Source organism: Crinia signifera, chromosome 1, assembly GCF_055691185.1.
Source record: "Crinia signifera chromosome 1, ASM5569118v1, whole genome shotgun sequence".
Taxonomy (NCBI): domain Eukaryota; kingdom Metazoa; phylum Chordata; class Amphibia; order Anura; family Myobatrachidae; genus Crinia; species Crinia signifera.
Genome location: NC_139217.1, coordinates 89,247,381 through 89,269,298, shown reverse-complemented (window position 1 = coordinate 89,269,298; position 21,918 = coordinate 89,247,381). Strand labels below are relative to the sequence as shown.

Sequence of the window (21,918 nt, the reverse complement as noted above, 5' to 3'; positions counted from 1 at the left end):
GAATAACTATTGGTAAGAAAATGCCTCAGTGCAAACCAATGGAGCTGATGTTACGATTAGCCCTTGAGCCGTGGGATGTTTTGGATGTATTCTCCTGTTTGTATTTGTGGTGGGATCAGGTTAATCCTCACTAAGTTTGTCTTTGCCTGGGATGGCTACACTTTGACAGTGTTGACAGTGCAGCTTGTGGAACTAGAAACTGTAAAGTGTACTTAGTACAAGACCTATTGTCACAGAGACTTTCATCTTCTTGGTCACAGGCTGAATGGCCTTTAATTGAGTAGTGTAAAGGGTTTCTCATAGTTTCTCACCATATAAAAACAAGAATTGGTGTATCATTTAGTAACGTATGTGAAACATACCATTTACTGGCTTTCATCTGCATTATAGCATCTCATTGTTTTGCTTGGCTGTTGTCCTGTAAGTGCAAGAGTTGTTTTTGAAATGTTAATGATTTAGTATTGCTAGTTCATTACTTGTGTTGGTGTTATGTATGGCACTCTGGGTAGTGGAACAGCACTGAATGGATACATAGATATTATGGACAGATGCGCTGCAATGAGGGATGGGGTGGGCTGGTCAGGGGTCCACACAATGGGGGTAATTCAAGTTTGCTCGGATGGGGGGGTTTGTGTATGCGCCTATTTGCGCATGTGCAGATCCATGAATATCACACTCGCTGAGGCGTTCCCACAGGTAGGGGAGGAGTGTTTACCCTCTCGCTAGGCAGTGAAACAACGCCGCTTAGCAAGCGGGTTTGAATCAGGCCCACTACTGTATCCTTCCTGCTGTGTTGCACTAGCCCAAGCTACTGTAGTTAATCCATTTACTGATGTGGAAATTGAAAGGTGACCCCATGCTCTTTGTACCCCTGGTTTTTGCCTTCAGCCATTTTATTGAGCGGAGTATGTTATTGTCTTACATTGTAACCTGTTATGCTACAGTATGTGGGATTTTGCTGGTTGGTATAATAATTGAACTAATAACATTGGTGCTGTTGTGTTATCTTTATACATACTTGCCTACTTTTGAAAACTAGTTTCAGGGAGATTATAGTTGGTGATAGAATTTTGCACAGTGCCCCATTGAGACGGCGTGTCATGCTCCACCCAAAGGGCGCGTCTAGTTCCATCTATGGTGAGAATGTGAAAAGAGATTGTGAACGTGGCGCCTAGCAGCGTGGGTGTGTTCTGCTACATCTGAGAGAGACCTTTTAAAATGACTTATATCCAAATGTAGATGATCCCTAAAGCAGTTAGTAAGAGTTACTATACTTGGTAAACTGCTGGAAATAGCGCTGATGATTCAATGTAAATGTATCTATCTCTCATTCCTTTTTCCCCCCAAAATGTAACAGCTACATAATGTGGGCTAGGAGAAATGAGGGAGATTTGTAGACTAATGAGTGAGAGAGGGAGATTGCTGCTATTTCAGGGAGTTTCCTGCAGAATGCTGGAGGGTAGGCAACTACAGTATGTCTTTATATCATTTGATCGCTGTCTGTCTTATTAAATGGTGCTAGAATGGTAAAGGACGTGTTTGCTTACATGTTTGCCGAGTATGTCTTTCATGTAAGTAAACACTTTTCCGATGCTGCCTTTCAAGTTTTCTTTTCCCTGGCTCGTAAATGAGGAAAATTCCTGTTCCACTAAACATCCGTCCCATTCTTCCAGGTCAGCTTTTTTCCCTGTAGCCAGAGAAGAACATGGATCATAAACATTGTAACACCCACCTGCAATATAGATGTAGGTAAACAGAGGCATGCTCAGTGTGTAGTAGGGTAAACACATTCTTCCCAGCTACCCCTCCTTTACAAACACCACCATGGCTCCCTCGTTAGAATTTCCCACCACAGTCACCGTGGCAATGGGCCAGATTCTCTAAGCTTCAAAAGTGACAAAATGGAGAGTGATAAACAGCCAGCCAATCAGCTTCTGACTGACATTTTTCAAACACAGTCTGTGACATGGCAGGTAGGAGCTGATTGGCTGGCTGTTTATCACTCTCCATTTTATCACATTTGAAGCTTAGAGAATCTGGCCCAATATCTTTGACTTAAGTTTTGACATATTGGGCAAGTGCAGTACCACTTCCTATCTTCTTATTTATGGTAGCATTGTTTTATCTAATGAGTGACAGCGTGTTATAAATAAATCATTTCAGAGTTTTCCTTTATCGTTCCCATAGTGTTGCCATAAGCAATTGCCTGGGTTTTGGCTATTCCATGTCTGCTTGGCTGCACTTCTCCAGTGATACCTCAGCTTCGGGAATAGAGTCAGCCTAAGGAATGTGGGAGATGTGCTGCTGTGTAATAGTTGTGGTTTATCTTGCCCATTACTATTCATGTCTATGTGGAAAATAAAATCAGGATTCTTCTTCATTCCATGTAGGCATCCAGGGGGTTTAAAAGCAACAAACTGAATGACCTTATACCAAGACAGACTGGAGGAGCCGCTCCTCCCCCAATATGAGGGTTTCCCCTGGGGGGGAATGCCCCTGCCCATGCAGACTGATCAGTTGAGGTTAATGCTTTGGCCGTGGGACCTTATATAATAAGTTTCCCCCGGCTGTGGCTTTACCCTGCTGGCTGGTTTGGTCCAGTGCTGGTTCACAAAATACAGGGGACCCCTACTCTTTTTGTCCCCTGTATTTTGTGGAACAGGACTGGGCCTTGAGCTGGTTCTAAAAAAATACAGGGAACCCCTACTTGTTTGGTTCTCTGATTTCTTTAAAACAGGAGGGGAGGGGCACGCCGTTTTTTAAAAGTATTTATTTATTTTAGCGGCTGTACCACACTTAGTAAATTAGGAATGGTGATTCCCATTCATATTCATTCGATGGCGTATACATTCATATTTGTAAGTATGAATGTGCCATGAATAGGTATAGGCGTATTATTGGCACAGTGAATGCCGAAAATACAAATATGCCGAAAATAGGTGTATTTAGCTTATATGAATATGCCTATTTTAGACGTATTTTGCTTAGTAAATTTCCCCCTATCTTCTAGAAGGTGCTAAATAACAAACAAGAAGTCAATTGTAAATAGGTTTTTTTGTGACAGCGCTGGCTGAAAAATACACACAAGACGATATATCAATTAATCATTTTTACTTAATAAAATATATCACAATATAAAAGAACAGAAAATTGCACAGTTGCAATTTAAAAGAGATGACTTATTAAATGTGGCTCAGTCTCTTAATTATACCCCATTCACACCAGAAATGCAGGGACAAACCCGGGAATTCAGTTCCCGGGACAAGCAGGGACATTCCCGGGTTTGGACCCATTCACACCAGAAATGAAGGAGGCCGGCAGGAGGTGGGGAGGAGGCGGGCAGTCGGCGGGATGGCGGCGGAGGTGGGGAGAATACTCACCCCGGTTGCTGGTCCTCCGTGCAGGCCAGGGATCCACACAGGCGGCGGCGCAAATGACGGGACAGGCTGCGGATGACGTCCTCACTGCCGCCGGAGAGCTGCGTCATCATCATCCACCGGCTGTCCCGTCATTTTCGCCCGCCGCCTGCATTAATTCCCGTTGGACAGGACACGGAGAACACGGCAACCCGGGTAAGTATATCCTGTACCTTTCACACCAGCAAGGTCCCCGGGTTGAACCCGGGAACAACCCTGGTACCTAGCCGGGTTGAAATTTGCCCGGGATTTTGTTCCGGGAACCTTTCACACCAGCGCTAGTACCGGGTTGTTCCCGGACTCAACCCAGGAATTTAGGCTGGTGTGAATGCGGTAATAGAGTTGTAGAGATAAAAAGTCATTTATCCCTGTTCAACTGATACAGTATGACTTTTTATCTATACCACTCAATCTAATTGAGAGAGAGCCACATTTAATAAGTCATCTCTTTTAGATTGCAATTGTGTAATTTTCTGTTCTTTTATATTGTGATATATTTTATAAAGTAAAAATCATTAATTGATATATTGGGGGAAATTTACTAAAGGAAATTTGTAGAAAAATAGGTGTATTTGTATCCAGAAATACACTTATTTTTGACAGTTACTATCCCGAAAATACGGCAATTCGTAGTCGTATTGATGTGCTATCAATACAAATACGAATTTCTGTATTTTCGGGATAGTAAATGTCAAAAATAAGTGTATTTCTGGATACAAATACACCTATTTTTTACAAATTTCCTTTAGTAAATTTCCCCATTGTCTTGTGTGTATTTTTCAGCCAGCGCTGGCACAAAAAAACCTATTTATATTCCTACCATTTTAGGGGATTGACTACCCCTAGTGCTGGCTGCTGTTAATTGCACACCACACATATTTTCTTATTAATACGTTGATTGTGATTGGTTGCTATGGGCAACTTCCCATCTTCAAAACAACACCCACCTTAGTAAAAAAAAAAGGTACTTATGTATTATCTGGGCTCCCATATTAAATGCACCCCATTTTTTCATACCCCTACTATCCAACTAAGCATGGAGTTGACTTTATATAGTGTGGCGAGCGCAGTGAGCCACCGTGCCCGAAGAGTGGCGAGCGGGCGCGGTCTCATAAGAAAAACGGGAGCCCAGATATTACATAAGTACCAAAAAAAACCCCTAGAGAATGTTTATGAGGGGAAATGTCACTACACCATCTAACCTCCTTCCACTTAACACCATCCATTTTTTCTCCATAAAATACTCTATGTCTTTATTGAGAGACATCAGGTGCTTTTTTATGTTTAACTCTGTTTTGTGTGTTTGCAACTGTTTATTACATTGCTGAAATATGGACATAAAAAAATGCACTTTCCCAAAAATTTAGAATGGAAGACTAGGCACACTAAGCTAAGCGCACTCCCTACTAGTGCCATTACCTCCACTGTAGAGTGCACACCAACAGACATTGCCATCTTAGGTAAAAGGTTTATCCGTAAAAATATAAGTGGAATATAAGTGGTTGTTCCTAAATGAGTTCCATTGAGTGGACCTGAGCACCTGAGTTTGAGAACCAACCAAAGCACCACTAGATGTAGTTACCTGTATCCAATTCTGAAAACAAGCCAACTTCTCAGATGGGAAACGGTATAATGTAAAACCTGTCAGATATATAAGCTCCAACACAGTGATTCCTTCATGTGACTCTGAGACCTGCATTAAGCCCCTTCTTCTGGCTGCAGCAAAGATTGATAGGAAAGTTCCGAGTGGTACAGGAAATATCATGTTGCATATTACAACCTTCTAAATGACTTTTATTCATCGCCTGCTGATACTTTCATCTACTTATCTAGATAAAATCATAGTGGAACTAACTCTGCCTTTCTGCTCTGTTTCTCAGGGAATCTCGTTTGATGAATTTAGGTCTTTCTTCCAGTTTCTGAACAACCTAGAAGATTTTGCCATTGCAATGCAAATGTACAATTTTGCCAATCGATCTATTGGTCAAGGTAAGTGATCATAACTGTACTCACCATATACACAGGGTGATATACACTCACACATTTCACTGGTCACATTGCGTGTTCACCAACTGAAGGTGCCCATACACAGTCCGTCCTCGGTCTGTCTGTTTTGTACTTTGAGATGCGCGCTTCCGCGGCATCTCATCGTACAGTACAAAAAGTATGTGCTGCACATACTTTTTGTACTTGCTTTTCATCGCATCGCATGCACAATGCATGCACAAGGCATGCAATGTGTGCTATATAAGTACAGAACAGATCCGATAAATGGACCGTGTATGGGGACCTTTAGTCATTGAGTTCTATCATGCTTGATTCTTGGAATTACACATGATAAGATTGTACACAAGAGAAATGTTGGCATAATAGTCTGTCAGAACATGGGATACCCGGTGTTAGCATAACTGTACTGCTTCTGAACATGGGATACCCTGTGTTAGCATAACTGTATTGCTTCCGAACATGGGATACCTTGTGTTAGCATAACTCTACTGCTTCATAACCGGGACACCCTGTATTATCATAACTGTACTGCTTCCGAACATGGGATACCCTGTGTTAGCATAACTGTACTGCTTCAGAATATGGGAAACCCTGTGTTAGCATAACTGTATTTCTTCAGAACATGGGATACCTTGTTTTAGCATAACTCTACTGCTTCATAACCGGGACACCCTGTATTATAATAACTGCACTGCTTCCGAACATGGGATACCCTGTGTTAGCATATCTGAACTGCCTCAGAACATTGGATACCCTTTGTTAGCATATCTGAACTGCTTCCGAACATGGGATACCCTGTGTTAGCATAACTGTACTGCTTCCGAACATGGGATACCCTGTGTTAGCATAACTGTACTGCTTCCGAACATGGGATACCCTGTGTTAGCATAACTGAACTGCTTCCGAACATGGGATACCCTGTGTTAGCATAACTGTACATCTTCAGAACATGGGATACCCTGTATTAGCATAACTGTACTGCTTCCAAACATGGGATACCCTGTGTTAGCATATCTGAACTGCTTCAGAACATCATTAACCTTGTTCAGAATGATAAACCTCACAGGTTTGCATCACTTTCTGCAAAGCTCAATACAGATGTCCACGTGGTTAGCATACTGAGGCAGTTTAGTTATGCTGGGCCAAGGGTTTCCAATGTTCTGAACCTGAGCCTGTGGACTGTGCCTTATTATTTATTAACAGTTTCTTATATAGCGCACACATATACCACAGCGCTTTACAGTATAGTATAGTTGAAAATTCACATTAGTCCCTGCCCCAGTGGAGCTTACAATTTATATTCCCTACCATATGTACATGCTCGATTTTGGTCCCGCAATCCCAATGTCGCCATGTTGTGGCAATAATCTGTGAGTGGTTGGGACTGAAATATTGGACTGGAGGAGATGCCATGGTTTTTTCTTTTTTCTTTTACTGCTGTGAACGACTCCTACTTGGTAAGAAACAGCGTGGTAATGGATGCTCTCTTCCCACAAGAAATCCATCTGGATTACTTGGACAGCTCTCTCCATGATTATATTGCATAATATTCCTCTATGACCAATTAGAATCTAAGAACTCTGAGTGTCAAAATAAGTTAGAAAAGCTTCTTACTATAATGACTGGTTTGTCTCCTTTCATATCTTGTTCCTCACAGATGAGTTCAAGCGTGCTGTATATGTAGCTACAGGTCTGAAGCTGTCTCCGCATTTGGTGAACACCGTGTTCAAGATCTTTGATGTTGACAGAGATGATCAATTAAGTTATAAAGAATTTATTGGCATTATGAAAGACCGTCTGCATCGCGGGTTCAGGGTGAGCAGCTTCTTGTTATATCCTTTCCGTGGTCACTACTGCGGCATAAATGTTACAATCTTGTCTCTAGGAAGGTTTCCAAACCAGTTTGCTGTCTAGGATCCTGCGGGAGCATAATCCAAATAAAAAGTGCAACAATAAAAAATTTGAAAGGCTTTAAAATAAATGAAAGCCTTTGGGGGTTGTGGCTGTGTTATGCTGCCACCTGCTGCTCAAACCTAAACTTCTCTTTATAGTTTTCTGTATTTTTTACCATACATTTATTTTGTCATCAAGAATCCTCCTTTTTTATTATACAATACAGACATACATTTGATTATGGGGGAGCTTTTCAATCATTAGAGAGATAATGTGGAGCAACCAATCAGCTTCTCTCAATTATCTAGCAAAGCATTTGAAATGACAGAAGCTAAATCACCACATTTACCTTGCTGATCACATTTACTCAAACCTGATCATTATCCTATAGTTATGGCTTAAGTGTAATATATACAGATGGAGCGCTTCTCTGCCAGAGCCGGGGCTCGTCAGAATGCCCCCGCTGGCGATCGCCGGCGGAGAGGCGCTCCATCCGACTGGGACGCAAGAGCGTCTCACACGCACGCGTGTCCCAGTTTTCAGGCGGAGGGGGAGGCAAACCCTGCCCATCTCCACTTCAGGGAGACGGGTTAGGGGGGGGGGGTGCGGGGAGGCGGCGTGGACTGGTGGACAGGAACGAGGAGGCGGCGGGGACCAACAGAGAAGTCCGTCCTTCCAGCAGTTGATGGAAGCTGGTGGTTGGTGATCTGACATCCAGACCCTCACTGAGTGACAGCGCAGCAATAGTTTTATAGTGGGTGGGGTGGACCCTCCAGCAAGCCACTCCCCTTCATCCCCCCTTCCACGTCTTCACCACTTTCGGGGGCGGTGTTTTAGTGCATGCACGGAGGTGGTCTATCTTTTTAGTGTTTGGGGTGAGTGTTGTGGATGTGTCGGATGGAGAACCTGCACATGCTATAGGGCTGGTGTAAGTTTCAGTGTTGCGATGCACCAGCCACCATTACAGTGTACGGTTACTGACCGTGAGCATCTCAGTTTTTGCACATTTGGTATGACAGATGTACACAAGCGATGCAGCCTGCAGCAGCTTGAGCGTTAAGTCACAGGTGGGTCAGGAACTTGGGATGTATCTCCTACCACTGCAACTAGTGTGTCTGGGAATGAATGGGTGTTCTTAAGTGACAGTGTGAAGTGCACAAGGCTAGGAATACCTTAGGGCTGTGACTGGCAACACCCACATTGTGGCCTGGCCAAACTCCCTATCCCGGTGTCCCTCTTATTAGAAGGGATGGATAGATATTGATATTGAGTAGCTATAGACAGAGGAGAAAGATTGTAAATAGAAGACATTTTTCAGATGATATTTTACCTGGATTATAAATCTGATGTTATTACATTCACCAATGTTTCTCTTTTGAGCACAGTTTCCGCTGAGAATGTAACTAATGTCACTTCTTCTTTCAACCTTGTGGCTTTCTTCTCTTCTGTGGCTGTTCCACCATATTTGCTCCTGCACACCTCTATCTCCTGCTTCACAGAGCTACAAAAGTGTGCAGAAATACACCACTTTCAAATCCTGTGTGAAGAAACAACTTAATAACAGATAAGTACCGGTATGCCATCTGTCCAGTGCTCCTGCATGCGCTCTGTAGTGCCTTCTGTAACTGCAATCACATCACTTATTCAGTATAACCTTTCATAATATATGTATACTTTCATCTTTGCATACTTCTGATGGTACAGAACTGTCTGAGACAGACGTTCTTCTAGAAGAAAAGCAATTTAAAGGCTATTTGGAAGAGTTCTGCTAAAATATCTGTTTATGAGGCTAATTCAGCATGGATCGCTAATGTGAGCATACGAAGTGGACAGGTGGGAAGAATCCGCCACACAGACAAAAAAACACCCTTTTGCTAAATTGAAAGAGAATTGCAAATGGTTCGCTAATAGGCATCCACTCCCAAATCCATATGGAATTCCTGAGCCATTGAAAGGATTTTACTGTCTGTGCAATTGTGAGTAGGTCTGAGGCTTCCACTAATCTGCGACTGGGACAGGCAGGAAGTGGTCATCGGTGACGTCACAGACCCTCAACAAAAACACCTGCGTTTTTTCAGACACACCCAGTAAATGGCAGCTAACAACCCTCAAACACCGGCTTCCTGTCAGTCAAACTGCGTGAGGATTGCATCTATGTATGTCCGTACGCATTTTCTGTTGCTGCGGTATGCGTTCTTTTTCAATAATTGCTCAATATTCAAATTCTCTATTCAGCAATCCGTTCTGATTAGCCCCTATGTACGGTACTTGTCGGAGGCTTTATAAAGCTTGCTTACGCACTTGTTCATTGAGAAGTGGGTCTGCCATGTACATTAGTGGCCAGGAGGCTGGTCTTTATTTATTATGTACTATCTAGTACCTTGATGGCTAACTTTGACACTCCAGCTGTTGTTTAACTACACATCCCAGCATGCTATGCTTCAGTTTTGCTATTTGGCCATGCTAAATCTAATGCAGAGCATGCTGGGATGTGTAGTTCAACAACAGCTGGGGTGTCAAGGTTAGCCATCAAGGCTCTAGTAAATACTAATTGTATTGTACACTAACTCCTAATGGATCGCTTAGAAAATGCCCCTACCTCGCACCGTGTGTAGGGGCCATAACAATGCGCGGCCCCCCACATCACTATCGCCTGGCGATTAATTTCCAACATGCTAGTAATGTCGATAGGCAGGGCCCGTGTTCTCACCAGAGAATACGGGCCCTGACAGATCGCTCAGCACACAACCCTCACACATCGCTATGTGCTGGGCGATCTTGCTGTGTGATCTAGTATCGCTCAGAACGCTCAGCAAATCTCCCTATGTTTTGGCTCCATTTAGAATGGGTGTGTATATCATGGAATGCAACATTTAGGGGGTTTGCTATTAAAAGCATTGAACTTTTAAATTTCAGGCTCAAACACGCCAGGAAGCGGCAGCAGCTTTTCTAAGCCAGTGCTTCATAAATAATCTCCTAAGTATATACTTCTTTAACCATAACAAAACACTTTGTAGAAAAACATAGTAGAACATCTTCTTTAACATTGGGCACTGGCGGTGCTGTCCTATAACTAAAAAGCAGCCATTAATACTTTTAAAGATAGGCTTTGATGGAATGTAACCCCCCCCCCACCACCTTATTTTCTTTTTGGACTCATTTTTGGTCTGCCTTAAAGCATATCTTCTCCCTGATAACACTGGTTCAGTATTTTGAACACTGCTTATTTTTGAAAAAAAAAATGTTTTACTTTAAACAGCACTATGTGCAAGTGGGTGGGTGGGGTTATTATCCTGGGCCATTTTGTGTTTGAAGAGTGTGAGAGTACCCAGAAATCCATTTTTCTGCCGAAGTGCAGCATATACAGTAGTAATAGGGCTCTATGAAAAGTACAGGAAAATACCTGATATCTGAATGGCTGTACTAGACATGTTCCTTAAAAAGCACTTTCTCCACTATTTCATTAACAAACATAACTTTGCAAAATAACATTTAGATTCTGCAGACTTCCAAGAAATGAGGTGGACTGGTGCAGCTACTATGTACCTGAGAACACCTTTGCTCTGCCCATCTCTAGCCTTCCGTCTGGCAAAATGCCTGTACTCCGCTGATGCAGCCATCTTGTTTTAGTGGATATAAAGGATATAGGCATCCAGAGCTGAGTCGGTGTTACGGAACAGCCATTTTGTGCTTCATAACTGACCTCCACTGTTTTTGCTAACAGAAGATTAAAAGACCCCTGACAAGACCTAAAAGTATGGTATAAAAGTAGAAACACGGTATTCCAAAAAGGGCAGTTTAGAACAAGTGACACTTCAGCACTGCATTTCCACTGTCACACAGGAAGTGTAATAAAGCAGAGAAACCAATATTTAGCATTGTCCCAGTGGCCTTTATTCAGATCTGATTGCAGTACATCAGATCTGAATAAGGGCCAGTATGTGTATGCTGTACTGATCACTGTGCCTTTATCACCAGGACAAACCAAAGCATGGCCTGAAGGACTACTATACGTGTGTGACATCCGTCACAAGGAAACACTTCAGGGAGTTATTCCGGAGCTTCCGGAGCAGAGATATGTTGCGATAAAATGCCGCTGTCATATTATTTATTAATTTCTTTGTGTGGAAGGCACGACCACAGACTCACAATATAGCACCTCCAACATTTTAATGTTATGGAATTTATTTATTCATTTATGCACTGATTGTTTTATTGTGTTGATTTTTGAAAGTTTTTGAAGAACAAGAGAAAGGACACGCCTTTATTATTATTTTTATTATAATGCAGTATATTTTGAAAGATTGATATTAGTTAAGGGTTTATTCACAGACCTCCTTATTCCAGTAGTGTGTACTTTTGTGCGTCATTACATAACGCTTCTGTAGTCACAGACGACAATCTGTTTTTTATATTACGTTTTGTTGTATAGATTACATTGCAGGGCACTAGTGGCTGATCTCCGGTACATGAAGGATCTGGGAACTGTGCATTCCACATATATATATATATATATATATATACATGCCGCCACTATTATTTGGGGAACCTAGACCGTTGCCTAGCACACTAACGGTTAGGGGGCCCCTAAAACACTGAATCATAATGTCACTCATCCAGTGAGTTTAATGCCTCTGACAAAGATCCGCGCACAAGCCACTGACATGGGGGAACGGCATGTGACATTGTTGGCTGTAGCTCCTCCATGTCAGTATTATGCTCGGAACTTGAGCCTAGCATGCCCCCACATCCCCCCCCCCCCCCCCCCCCCCCCGCTAAGGTCAGAGGCAGCATGGATTGGATCTTGCTCCTGAGGTAGGGGGTGCTGCCACCTCAGAGTGAGTGATGGGTGACACTTCCAAGCGGCATAACAGGTTACAGCAGAGGAGTCCAGAGCTTGCACTGTCCCCTGACATACCCACTTATTATAATATAACATTAGTCATTAATAATGGATTCACCAGTCATGTTTCTATGAATTATTGGTTCAGCCGAAGATCTGCTATGTAACCAAGGGCGTAACTATCATAGGTACAGGGGGTGCAGCTGCTATGGGGCCCAGAGCTGAGAGGGGCCTACTTTGCCTGTCAAAGTTACATGTGCTGCATATATTTTTCAGCATTAGGTGATAAATAGGGGCCCTTACAAACTATGCGGCCCACATGTATCTAGTTACGCCACTGTATGTAACGGTGTGGGGGTGACACTGCATATGTCCTAAACCATGGAGGGCTCATTATATATACATGGTTTGAAGCTACTTATTTGGACTGTTACAGTTTTGTATGCTATTTATGTTTATGTTTTGTTGTGTCATTCTTCCAAGTGTTTAACAGCTTACAATATTTCTGTCTGTTTGAACAAAGTCTTACAATATTTAATTGTGAAGTCCTGTGCATTGCTTTTGGTCTGTGTGCCAAACTGAGTAAATGAGAGAAAGAGAGAGGCCACTGAGGTACACAGAAGTGATTACAGAAAAAGGGTCAGGTCAAAGATGAGACACTGGTACGTATGGTGCCACTATAGCACTTCCTGTTTCCCCTGGTAACGAGGAGGAGCAGGGAGCACTATAGTGGTGCTGTTTACATCGCCTTCCTGGCCAGAGCGGGTGCACGCCACAGTCAGCAGTCAGCAGTCAGGGACAGAGCTGCCCCTGCTGTAGGGATCGGGAAACTACAGCTGTTGGAATCGATAGAATGGTCATTTATTTTACTACTTGTACTAGAATACACCTGGTATACACATGTTAAAAGTCTGATTTTGGGAAATACACCTGCAAATTAACCTCTTCAGTGGCAATCCCGAGAATTTTCCGGGCTGTGCCTCAGTGCCCAGTCTGGCAAGCCCGGAAAATTCTCTGGATTGCCACTGTTTGGAGTCGGGCAGCGCTGCTGAGTTCACTCTGATCTCAGGCAGCGTCGCGCTGCCCGGCTCCCTCCCCTCTGCGGCGTCGCCTCCTCTTCCCTCCTCCTCCCCCCTCCCCTCCGGGTTTTCAATAGAAGTCCCCGGCGCCGGCTTATGACAAGCCGGCTGCCGGGGACAGCGATGCGGTGGGGGGGGGCGCAGGTCCGGGCAGCCGCTGATTGACAGTTCAGCGGCGCTGCCCAGACCCAGGGGGGTAGTGGTGGTTTTTTTTTTAAAGGGAGCGCCCCCCATAAAAAACTCGCCCAGTGGGGAGCGCTCCCAAAAAAAAACCCCACCACTGAAGGGGTTAAGGTGTATTTTTTGGGAGTATTTTTTTACAACTTTTAATAGACTACCCCTAGTATAAGGTCGTATTTTGAAATACGACTTGATCTTAAACTTCAAAATTACATTGGAGTAATGTACTATTCAAGGGGTATTCTTTAGATGACGTATTCATTCGTATTTTTGTAAAAATATGAACACGACAGGTTGTTACGGTCATAAAATACTTTATTTCACATTAGTAAATTACAAGAATACGAATACGTGCCCTAATACGAATACGCCAATTCCTACCATATATTGCTTAGTAAACTTCCTCCAATGTGCCCTGATACATCTTCCCCCAAATATCAACAATGTCATATATGTACCATTCATGTCACACTCCATCTCCAATTTGTGACAGGGTGAAAGAAATGAACCTCATGTACCCAGGTAATGTACATCATTACGAATGGCCTCTATCCTCACCACATCCTCCAGTCATCCTGTATTGCAGAATTACTTATCTCTAAGGATTGCTGAGTCATTAGAATTGGGGGTATTATTCTTGAAAGGGTACATTTACAATTACATTTCCATACCTCCCAACTTCTAGGTTATCTGAAGAGGGACATTTGTGCGTGCCCGGGCTTAGGGGGCGTGGCTTGCCACGGGAGGGGCGTGGCCTATACGTGTGTTGTGCCACGCCCCCATTTTACGTTGTGGGGGCATGCATTTCTACCTCTCCAAGCAGACATTTCCCTCTAGTTACAGCATGGTGCTTGTTTAGAAGATGCAGGTACAGCAAGCATTTATCTTGGCCTTGGGTAAATGTAATAAACTCACAAATATCCTGCTGCTTGGGGACTACCCATTCCAGAATGCTGTGGTAGCCAGGCAGCTGGCAGGGCATGCTGGTACATATAGTTCCACAACAGCTAGAGATTCTCAGGTTTCCTAAGCCTGGTCTGAATGTAATCTCACATACAGTCCTATCTATTATTGTTTGATTTAATTGAAACTATATTGAGCGGTACAAAATACTTCCTCTATCATGTCAGTAATATGTGAATCCATTGTTGTGTTCATACATTACATTATGTCTTCCTAATAATTTATTGCAAATTTTGTGACACATGGCGTGCTTTGGGTTTTGTACCTAGAGAGGAATACTCTACATTATGAATGTACAGGCACCTCTGCCTGATATGCAGCTCTATCACTATGGAGCCGATTCAGACCCGCTCGTAGCGGGCCGAATTCGGCCCCTACCCCAGTGTTTGGGGTCTGAGCATGCGTGTTTCTGCGCATTTGCAAACCCCAGGAGCTCCAGAGAGGGCGGACGGGAGCAGGTAAGAAGATCCTGTGGTCACCTCTGCTCTGCAAAGCAGCCACTGATCACGGAATAAATACCATGCAGGGAGGGGAGCTGGGGCACGCCCCCAAAATGATGAAAATGGGCGGTGTGATGCAAGGCCCCGCCCCTTCACATAAGACCAGCCGAGGTCTCACCCCTTTTTCGGGGGCAGGCGCACCAGATCCCACTTCTCTGTCTGGTAAAGTTGAGAAGATACTCTCACATCTTATTCACTGTGGTTATTCATAATTGTATGTTGTTTATCATGGGAAATCATGCCTGCGGGTTATCATACATATCACAGGAGCTTTCTGTACATGCTGACTTTAGTATTGATTTCTTCAATAGTCTGAATTCATTTACTGTACACAATCCCACTCAGTTTTATTATAACACAGGGAAAAATGATCATAGTGTGTCACCAATGAAAATAAATAATGCTTTTAGCTCAGCGGTATGTACCAAAAAATGGTTTTAATACTTTTATTGACATTATAATACTAAAATGTCTGTCAATCCAGCAATGGCCACATCGATTCATTCAATGTCTGTAAAATATGTGCATTTTAATTACACTGTATGCTTCAAATTTACTAAAAGAAACATTACAAATAAATCCTAAATATGTAATTGTTGTGTGTTGCTGTTGATGACCACTGTATTTGTATTTTTGCCTAAATTTATTCTACTGAGGCCATGGTACTGTATGTCTTTACCAGCACATATCAATGATCGCATTTACAATGCAATCTGGGTGGAATATTACCGCCCAGGATCGCATTGTAAAATGCGATCCTAACGGTGGAATGTATCATCCCCCCGCTCACAGGGACAGGGCTCCCAAAGGAGCCCGTCCCTGCAATGTGCTGACCCGGAAGCTGTGGGGTCTGCGCATGCGCTGTTAGTGCTGACCTCCCGGCGACCCCGTTGACCGCACTGCCCCGGCAGCAGTGTGGTGTGTAGCCCAAAGGCTACAATGGGCTACCGCCATTTCAGAATGGCTGTAGCCCAGGGATTCCATGTGCTGATACATTCAGGGGATACTTCATAATTGCGAATAATTTAGCTGCAGATATAGAATTATAATGGTCCCCTAAATACTGAAACAAGAAAAGTATGTAAAAAAATATCGGATTATATACAATAATAGGGCATAGCTGCAACTCTCCTGGGATGTATGGAACACAATGCAATGATGTGGAGCTCTGTCTGATTCCTGAAGGAACAAGAAGGAAAAGGAAGCTTGCATAGCGATGCACTACTGTAAGGCTGGGTACGTACCTCAGTGATCTGGCAATGTAGCAATACAATGTATAAATATATCACATCGCTGTACACACTACATGATCTGCCATATGATGATGCAACATCATTATATGCTTAATGTAACCACCACATTGTCCGTGTTAGTGTAGCCATTTGTAAAATCTACCTTTTAATATCGAACGTACATTTACAATACAACCAGCAAAATAAAGCTCTTTCTTTAGAAAATTGAAAAATAAATAATCCTATATAATAAAAGATCCAATTGCCCCCCCCCCCCCCCCCCCCCCCCCAATCCACCACTGTAGACAAAGTACAGTACACCCATTACAATCAGCAATAAACTTGGAGCAGCATCTAGAAGTTGAGCACTGGATTTCATACTTTTCCTTGATATGGTTTAAACAGACAGCAGATAGGTTAGTGGGGCTAATTCAGACTCTATAGTACAGGTCCGAATTCGGCACTGTTTTTGATTGTGGGGGGCCTGCCTATGAATGTATATGCGCATGTGCAGACCCCCTGTGAGAATGCCTTCGGATGAGTATCACACTCGCCGAAACCTTTGCACAGGCAGGGAACGAAGGGGGGCGGGCAGTGGGTGGCATCGGGAGAAAGCCCAATATTTTATGGGCGTACCCAGGACAATGCTGGTCATTCCCCTGGGAATGCAGGCTCAGTGTTGCCTGCTCGGTGCGGGCGGCTGACATCCCATGACCGCCTCACCTGCCCCGTATTTGGCAATCAGAGGCGGAAATAAATGTCAGTTTAGACCATTAAATGATTTCTCTCCCCTTTGGCTGCATGCGAGGGCATGTGTTCTCGTACACGTAATTAAATATGTATATACATATAGTAGGGGAAAAAGCCAAGTCCCAATTACACCTCCCTTCCCTAGATATGGACTTCAATAAAAATTAATCTTTTGAGGTTTATGATTTATGATCAGTAATTCACTTTGCATGTCAAAACCTGGTTCATTTAATATGCGCATGAAGTGATGGGCGCCAAGATCCTCTCGCCAACATACACAAGCAATTGTCTAAAGTGATTGGAGACTGCATGCAAGTGCGGACAACAAAATATGACTGCCGATTTCAATCAACATCTGGCAGAGAACATGCAGATGGTATTAGCTGCCAGCAGATAAAGTGGCCAAGTACATACTCATGTGGGACTGCCCTGGACAAGTTTTTAATCAAATTGGATACAGAATGGTCAAATCTGCTAGTCTCTGAGTGGTGTCAATTGTGTGGAGTTTGTATAGTCTCCCCGTGCTTGTATGGGTTTCCTCCATGTACTCTGGTTTCCTACCAAAATGCAAATATATACTGGTAGGCTAAAAAATTGGGGTGGCCTTGGGATGAGGGGGTGGGGCATCTGGAGAAGGGTGCAGCCTCATGGCACAACCCCCGTTTGTGCTATTTTAGGGGTGTGCTCATTGTTTTTTGAGTAGCTGGGCAGACCCAGGCTCCCCTCCCCGCACTGATAGATGCACAGGCTGCTTTACTGGGCAGATCATCGGTGATGAACTGGCTCCCCCAACTGAACCCCCCTACTCAGTGCGGGACAATGCGGCTTGCGGGTGAGACAGCTGGACAGTGTCCAAAGAAAGGGACTGTCACAATGGAATCAGAACATTTGGGAGGCATGCATTTATTGCCTCCTGCGAAAAAGAAATGAACCTTAGTGTGTTATTGCGCGTGTGTGTGTGTGTGTGTGTGTGTGTGTATATATATGTGTTTAGGACATACTAGATGGCACAGTGGTTGTTATCTGCTGTTAAAGTCAATGTTTCTACAGCTTGGGAGATGTTTCTTTGTTGCGCTGTCCTTGACCTGTTTTATACAGTATTAGGCATTCAGCCATATACTGTATTTGTTTTTTATTGTGTTATTTAAAGTATGCTAAGGGATATTGGAGGTCATTCTGGTTGATTCGCAGCTTTGCGCAACATCTAAATGCCACCCACACAAAGGTCCACCTGCCTGCAGATTGCACCCGCACGTATGCAAATGGCTGTTTTGAATAAACATCCATTCGCAGCTTGCGTGCAGGGGTGAAATCATTCGATGGTCACCGACCATCAAAAGATTTCTACAGCGCTCCCCTGTGCAAACTGACAGGGGAGCGATGCAATCAGAATAACCCCCTTTGTTCACAGCACTGAGGTCCATTATTACCTATATTCCATTATGTGTCATGCATTCCCCATTCAGCTAGAACTAGACAGGCTTCTCAAGTTAGTGAGTGTTCTAGGGGCAACTGAACACCATCACAACAGAAATGGGCAGACTAGGTGGGCCAAGTGATCCTTATCTGGCCTTGGTTTCTTGTAACAGTGGCACTAGAAAAGCATGCTTTCATTTGACAAGTCCATTCAGACACAGCAGCCGCTAAGAATGTGTGCACTTGACAATCACATTCTCTCACTTTGATATGTTGACATAGAGAGTACTGAAGTCTAAATGACACAGGACAAGAAGCTGTAACAGTATATACTAATGAATGCCTCTGTGATGGGGATACATCCAGGCCATTTTGAATTAGAATTATATTTTATTCCCAATACTGTACATTAGCCTCATAATTTTCTGAGATATGAAGAGACCTGCAATATGGAAACTAATGTTGGTAATTGGCAGATACAGGACAGCCCTTAGGCAACTTGGCCAGACCCATGGCACACAGACTGTACGGATCTATCAGCAGCTGGATCATACAGCAGGAGCAAGCGGCTGGTGCACCTTTATTTGTGCACTAATCACAAATATATGCCGACGCAATCCATGGTATGTAAATATTCCGATTCATTCTGATTGAATGTTTGAGAAGTGATTATTTTGAATCATGTACAGTATATATGGTGAAATTTCCAAACCAAATGTGAAGATAAATATAAACATCCACAATTTATACCCATTTTTATAGAATTGCATGTGTTCTTGTGGCATTATGAAGCAGGGCCAGTGGTATCTCTGCGGGGGGTGCATGCCACACCTGGGTGTCACCTTACGTAAGCATAGTGTACGTACCTCCAGCATCCATTGTTTCTCTGGGGCCCCCCTGAAGGCTTAATCCAGCTCTGTATGAAGTGTGACACCAAGGTGTCGACAAGGTGTAACTACGTGCAGCTGTTGTCACAGTGTAAGTGCTGGCATTGAACACTGGCTGGTCCCTGGGGGCAACCCAGCATCTCCGGACCCCGCCGTGACTACAACAGGGGTCTGAGCTACAAGATAATGGGGCAGATGTATTAAGCCTTAACAAGAGATAAATGCAAGGGTGATAAAGAGAGATAAACGTCCAGCCAATCAGCTCCTTGCTGACTTTTTTCAAACACAGCCTGTAACATGGCAGTTAGCAGGTGATTGGCTGGATGTTTATCTCTCTTTATCACCCTTGCATTTATCCCTTGTTAAGGCTTAATACATCTGCCCCAATGCCCCTTGATGCTACGCCCTTACCCTGTGAGACCAAATCCATGCAGAGCTGCAGCTGGTGTGGATACAGGCAGGAACAGCACTGTGCATGGCCTTCTACATACATATCATTTAGCATTAGGATGGGGATATTTGGTGTCTAATACCCCTTTCAAAAAAGCAGGTCATGTCCAGGGGTTTTACACATGAACACGCATCAACCCAGGATTTCTGCATGTGTGAAAGGAAACAACACAGGACTAAATGGCCGATTCAGAGCTCAACGCACGGCCGTTAATGTGCAGCGGCCAGCGATCAGGTAGATGCTGCCCGCTATGAAATCCCACCTTGCCAATTAATGTGTATGCCGTGCGAATGGGAGTGCACAACTAGCGTAGACTTCGTAGCTGTGCGAAAATGTCTAAATCAATTCGTAGGATGCTCACCATCGAATAATATTTACTAGCCACTAGTAGCCAGATACTGATGAAATCAGCCTGATTGACGCTGGAGCTGGCGTCACACCCTACCCTATCCGGCTTTGGCACGCCTGTGTATTCACTGACATTCCCAGAGTTTTTCCATCACGCGTAGCGGTTTCCCTAACGCTCCCAGTAAATTGCCGGTTACCACCCACAGATGTCTACTTCCTGCCAATCACCTTCTGAATCGCAGCATGGCATCGTGCACACGCATCGTGTCCCATAGGCAAGCACAGTGTATCGATAATCAGCCACTGTGCAGATTCGTAGCCGTGCGATAAGGTCTGAATTACCCCCTAAGTCCCAGGTCCATGACCCTGCTCCTGACTAGGGTCATAGAGTTGAGACCCATGAATTTGCACATTCCAACAATATACTGGTAGGCTAATTGGCTCCCAACAAAATGAACCCTAGAATGTCTGTGTGTGCGTGTACATGTGGTAGGGAATATAGATTGTAAGCTCCACTGGGGCAGGGACTGATGTGAGTGTTCAAATATTCTCTGGAAAGCGCTGCGGAATATGTGTGCGCTATATAAGAGACTGTTAATAAATAATAATAATAAATAAATAGTCTGTCAATTCACAAAAAGCCAATGACATGACAGGGTCTTTGGTCCTGTTATAGCTGATACTCCCTGCATCGTGTCCATATTGTAGATCCTGAGCATGATCACAGCTCCACTATAAATTGTGTTCTGTGGAGAAAACCTAACATATTTAACCCTGTGTACACTCAACTTTAAAACCCCTTTGATGTCCCAGGAATAATGTGTTTAGAACTGAAGGCGGAAATGGGGGTGATCAGTTTATGGCTCATACGGTATTTAGACGTAAACAGCTAAAGGTTTTAACTGTCTGTGACCGTTAGGGACATTCCACAACTGCGGAGGTAGGCGGGCTTTTGCTTAAGGACAAGTTTTTTAAATGTTGACATGAGTTTTTCATGATTTTTTTGTCAAATGAAACGACTTCTTTATACTTTACCAAACACATAGGCATAGAGCCAGATTATAATAGTGTGCTGCACACTATTAAGGCCCCCATACATTAGGCCGACTTGTCCTAGGGACAAGTCGGACCCAATTTACCTGCGAGCCGCCCGGCAGCTCCCCGGGAGGCTCACATACAATTTGGCACTTGATGTGCCATTTTTACATGGGATAAATCGCATGCGATTTATCCCATGTAAAAAAAAACCCGGGGAGCTGCAGGGCGGTGAGCAGTAGTGGGGGCGGGCAGCGGCAGTAGTGGGGACGGGCAGCGGTGGTGGGGGCGGGCAGCGGTGGGGGGGGGGGGGGGGGGGCGGTCAGCGGCAGCGGGGACGGGCGGCGTTTGCGGTGAGCGCAGTGTACTTACACATAGCAGCAGCGGCGGGGACGGGACGCGCAGTGGCGGCTATTATATTTTTAAAATACTTGTCAAATGATCGGCCGCTCTCTGATTGGCTGAGAGCTCTCCGGCCAATCAGAGAGCGGCCGGTCATTTGACAAGTATTTTAAAAATATAATAGCCGCCACTGCGCGTCCCGTCCCCGCCGCTGCTGCTATGTGTAAGTACACTGCACTCACCGCACACGTAGCCCGTCCCCACCGCCGCTGGCCGCCCCCACCACCGCTGCCGCTGGCCGCCCCCACTACTCCCCCGGTGTCTATATGCATATGCCTGTCAGGTGGCAGGCATATGCATACAGGGAGGTCGGACGTGATCGTATGTACAGACCGTCCGACCTCCCTGATCCGGTCCGCGCATCGGATCGGAATCAAATGTCACATACCTACGATTTTGGGCCGATTTCATCCGATTATCGGCACAAAGTGCCGAAATCGGATGAAATCGTCCCAAAATCGCATAGTGTATGGGGGCCTTCAGAGTCAGATTATAAGGTACTGTGCCCAAAGCATG

General features: G+C 44.2%; 1 protein-coding gene across 3 annotated transcripts in view; it reads left to right on the top strand.

Annotated features, from left to right (window-relative positions):
- Nucleotides 1–15,474, top strand: part of MICU3 (mitochondrial calcium uptake 3) — a 131,905-nt gene extending 116,431 nt beyond the window's left edge. For all 3 annotated transcript variants that reach the window (XM_083169858.1, XM_083169849.1, XM_083169840.1), the window contains 4 exons: nt 5,297–5,405; nt 7,081–7,238; nt 8,816–8,890; nt 11,295–15,474. In XM_083169858.1, coding sequence (XP_083025984.1) covers nt 5,297–5,405; nt 7,081–7,238; nt 8,816–8,884 — 336 coding nt within the window. In that variant the 3' untranslated portion in view covers nt 8,885–8,890; nt 11,295–15,474. The remainder of the gene's footprint in view (nt 1–5,296; nt 5,406–7,080; nt 7,239–8,815; nt 8,891–11,294) is intronic.
- Nucleotides 15,475–21,918: the final 6,444 nt, after the last annotated feature.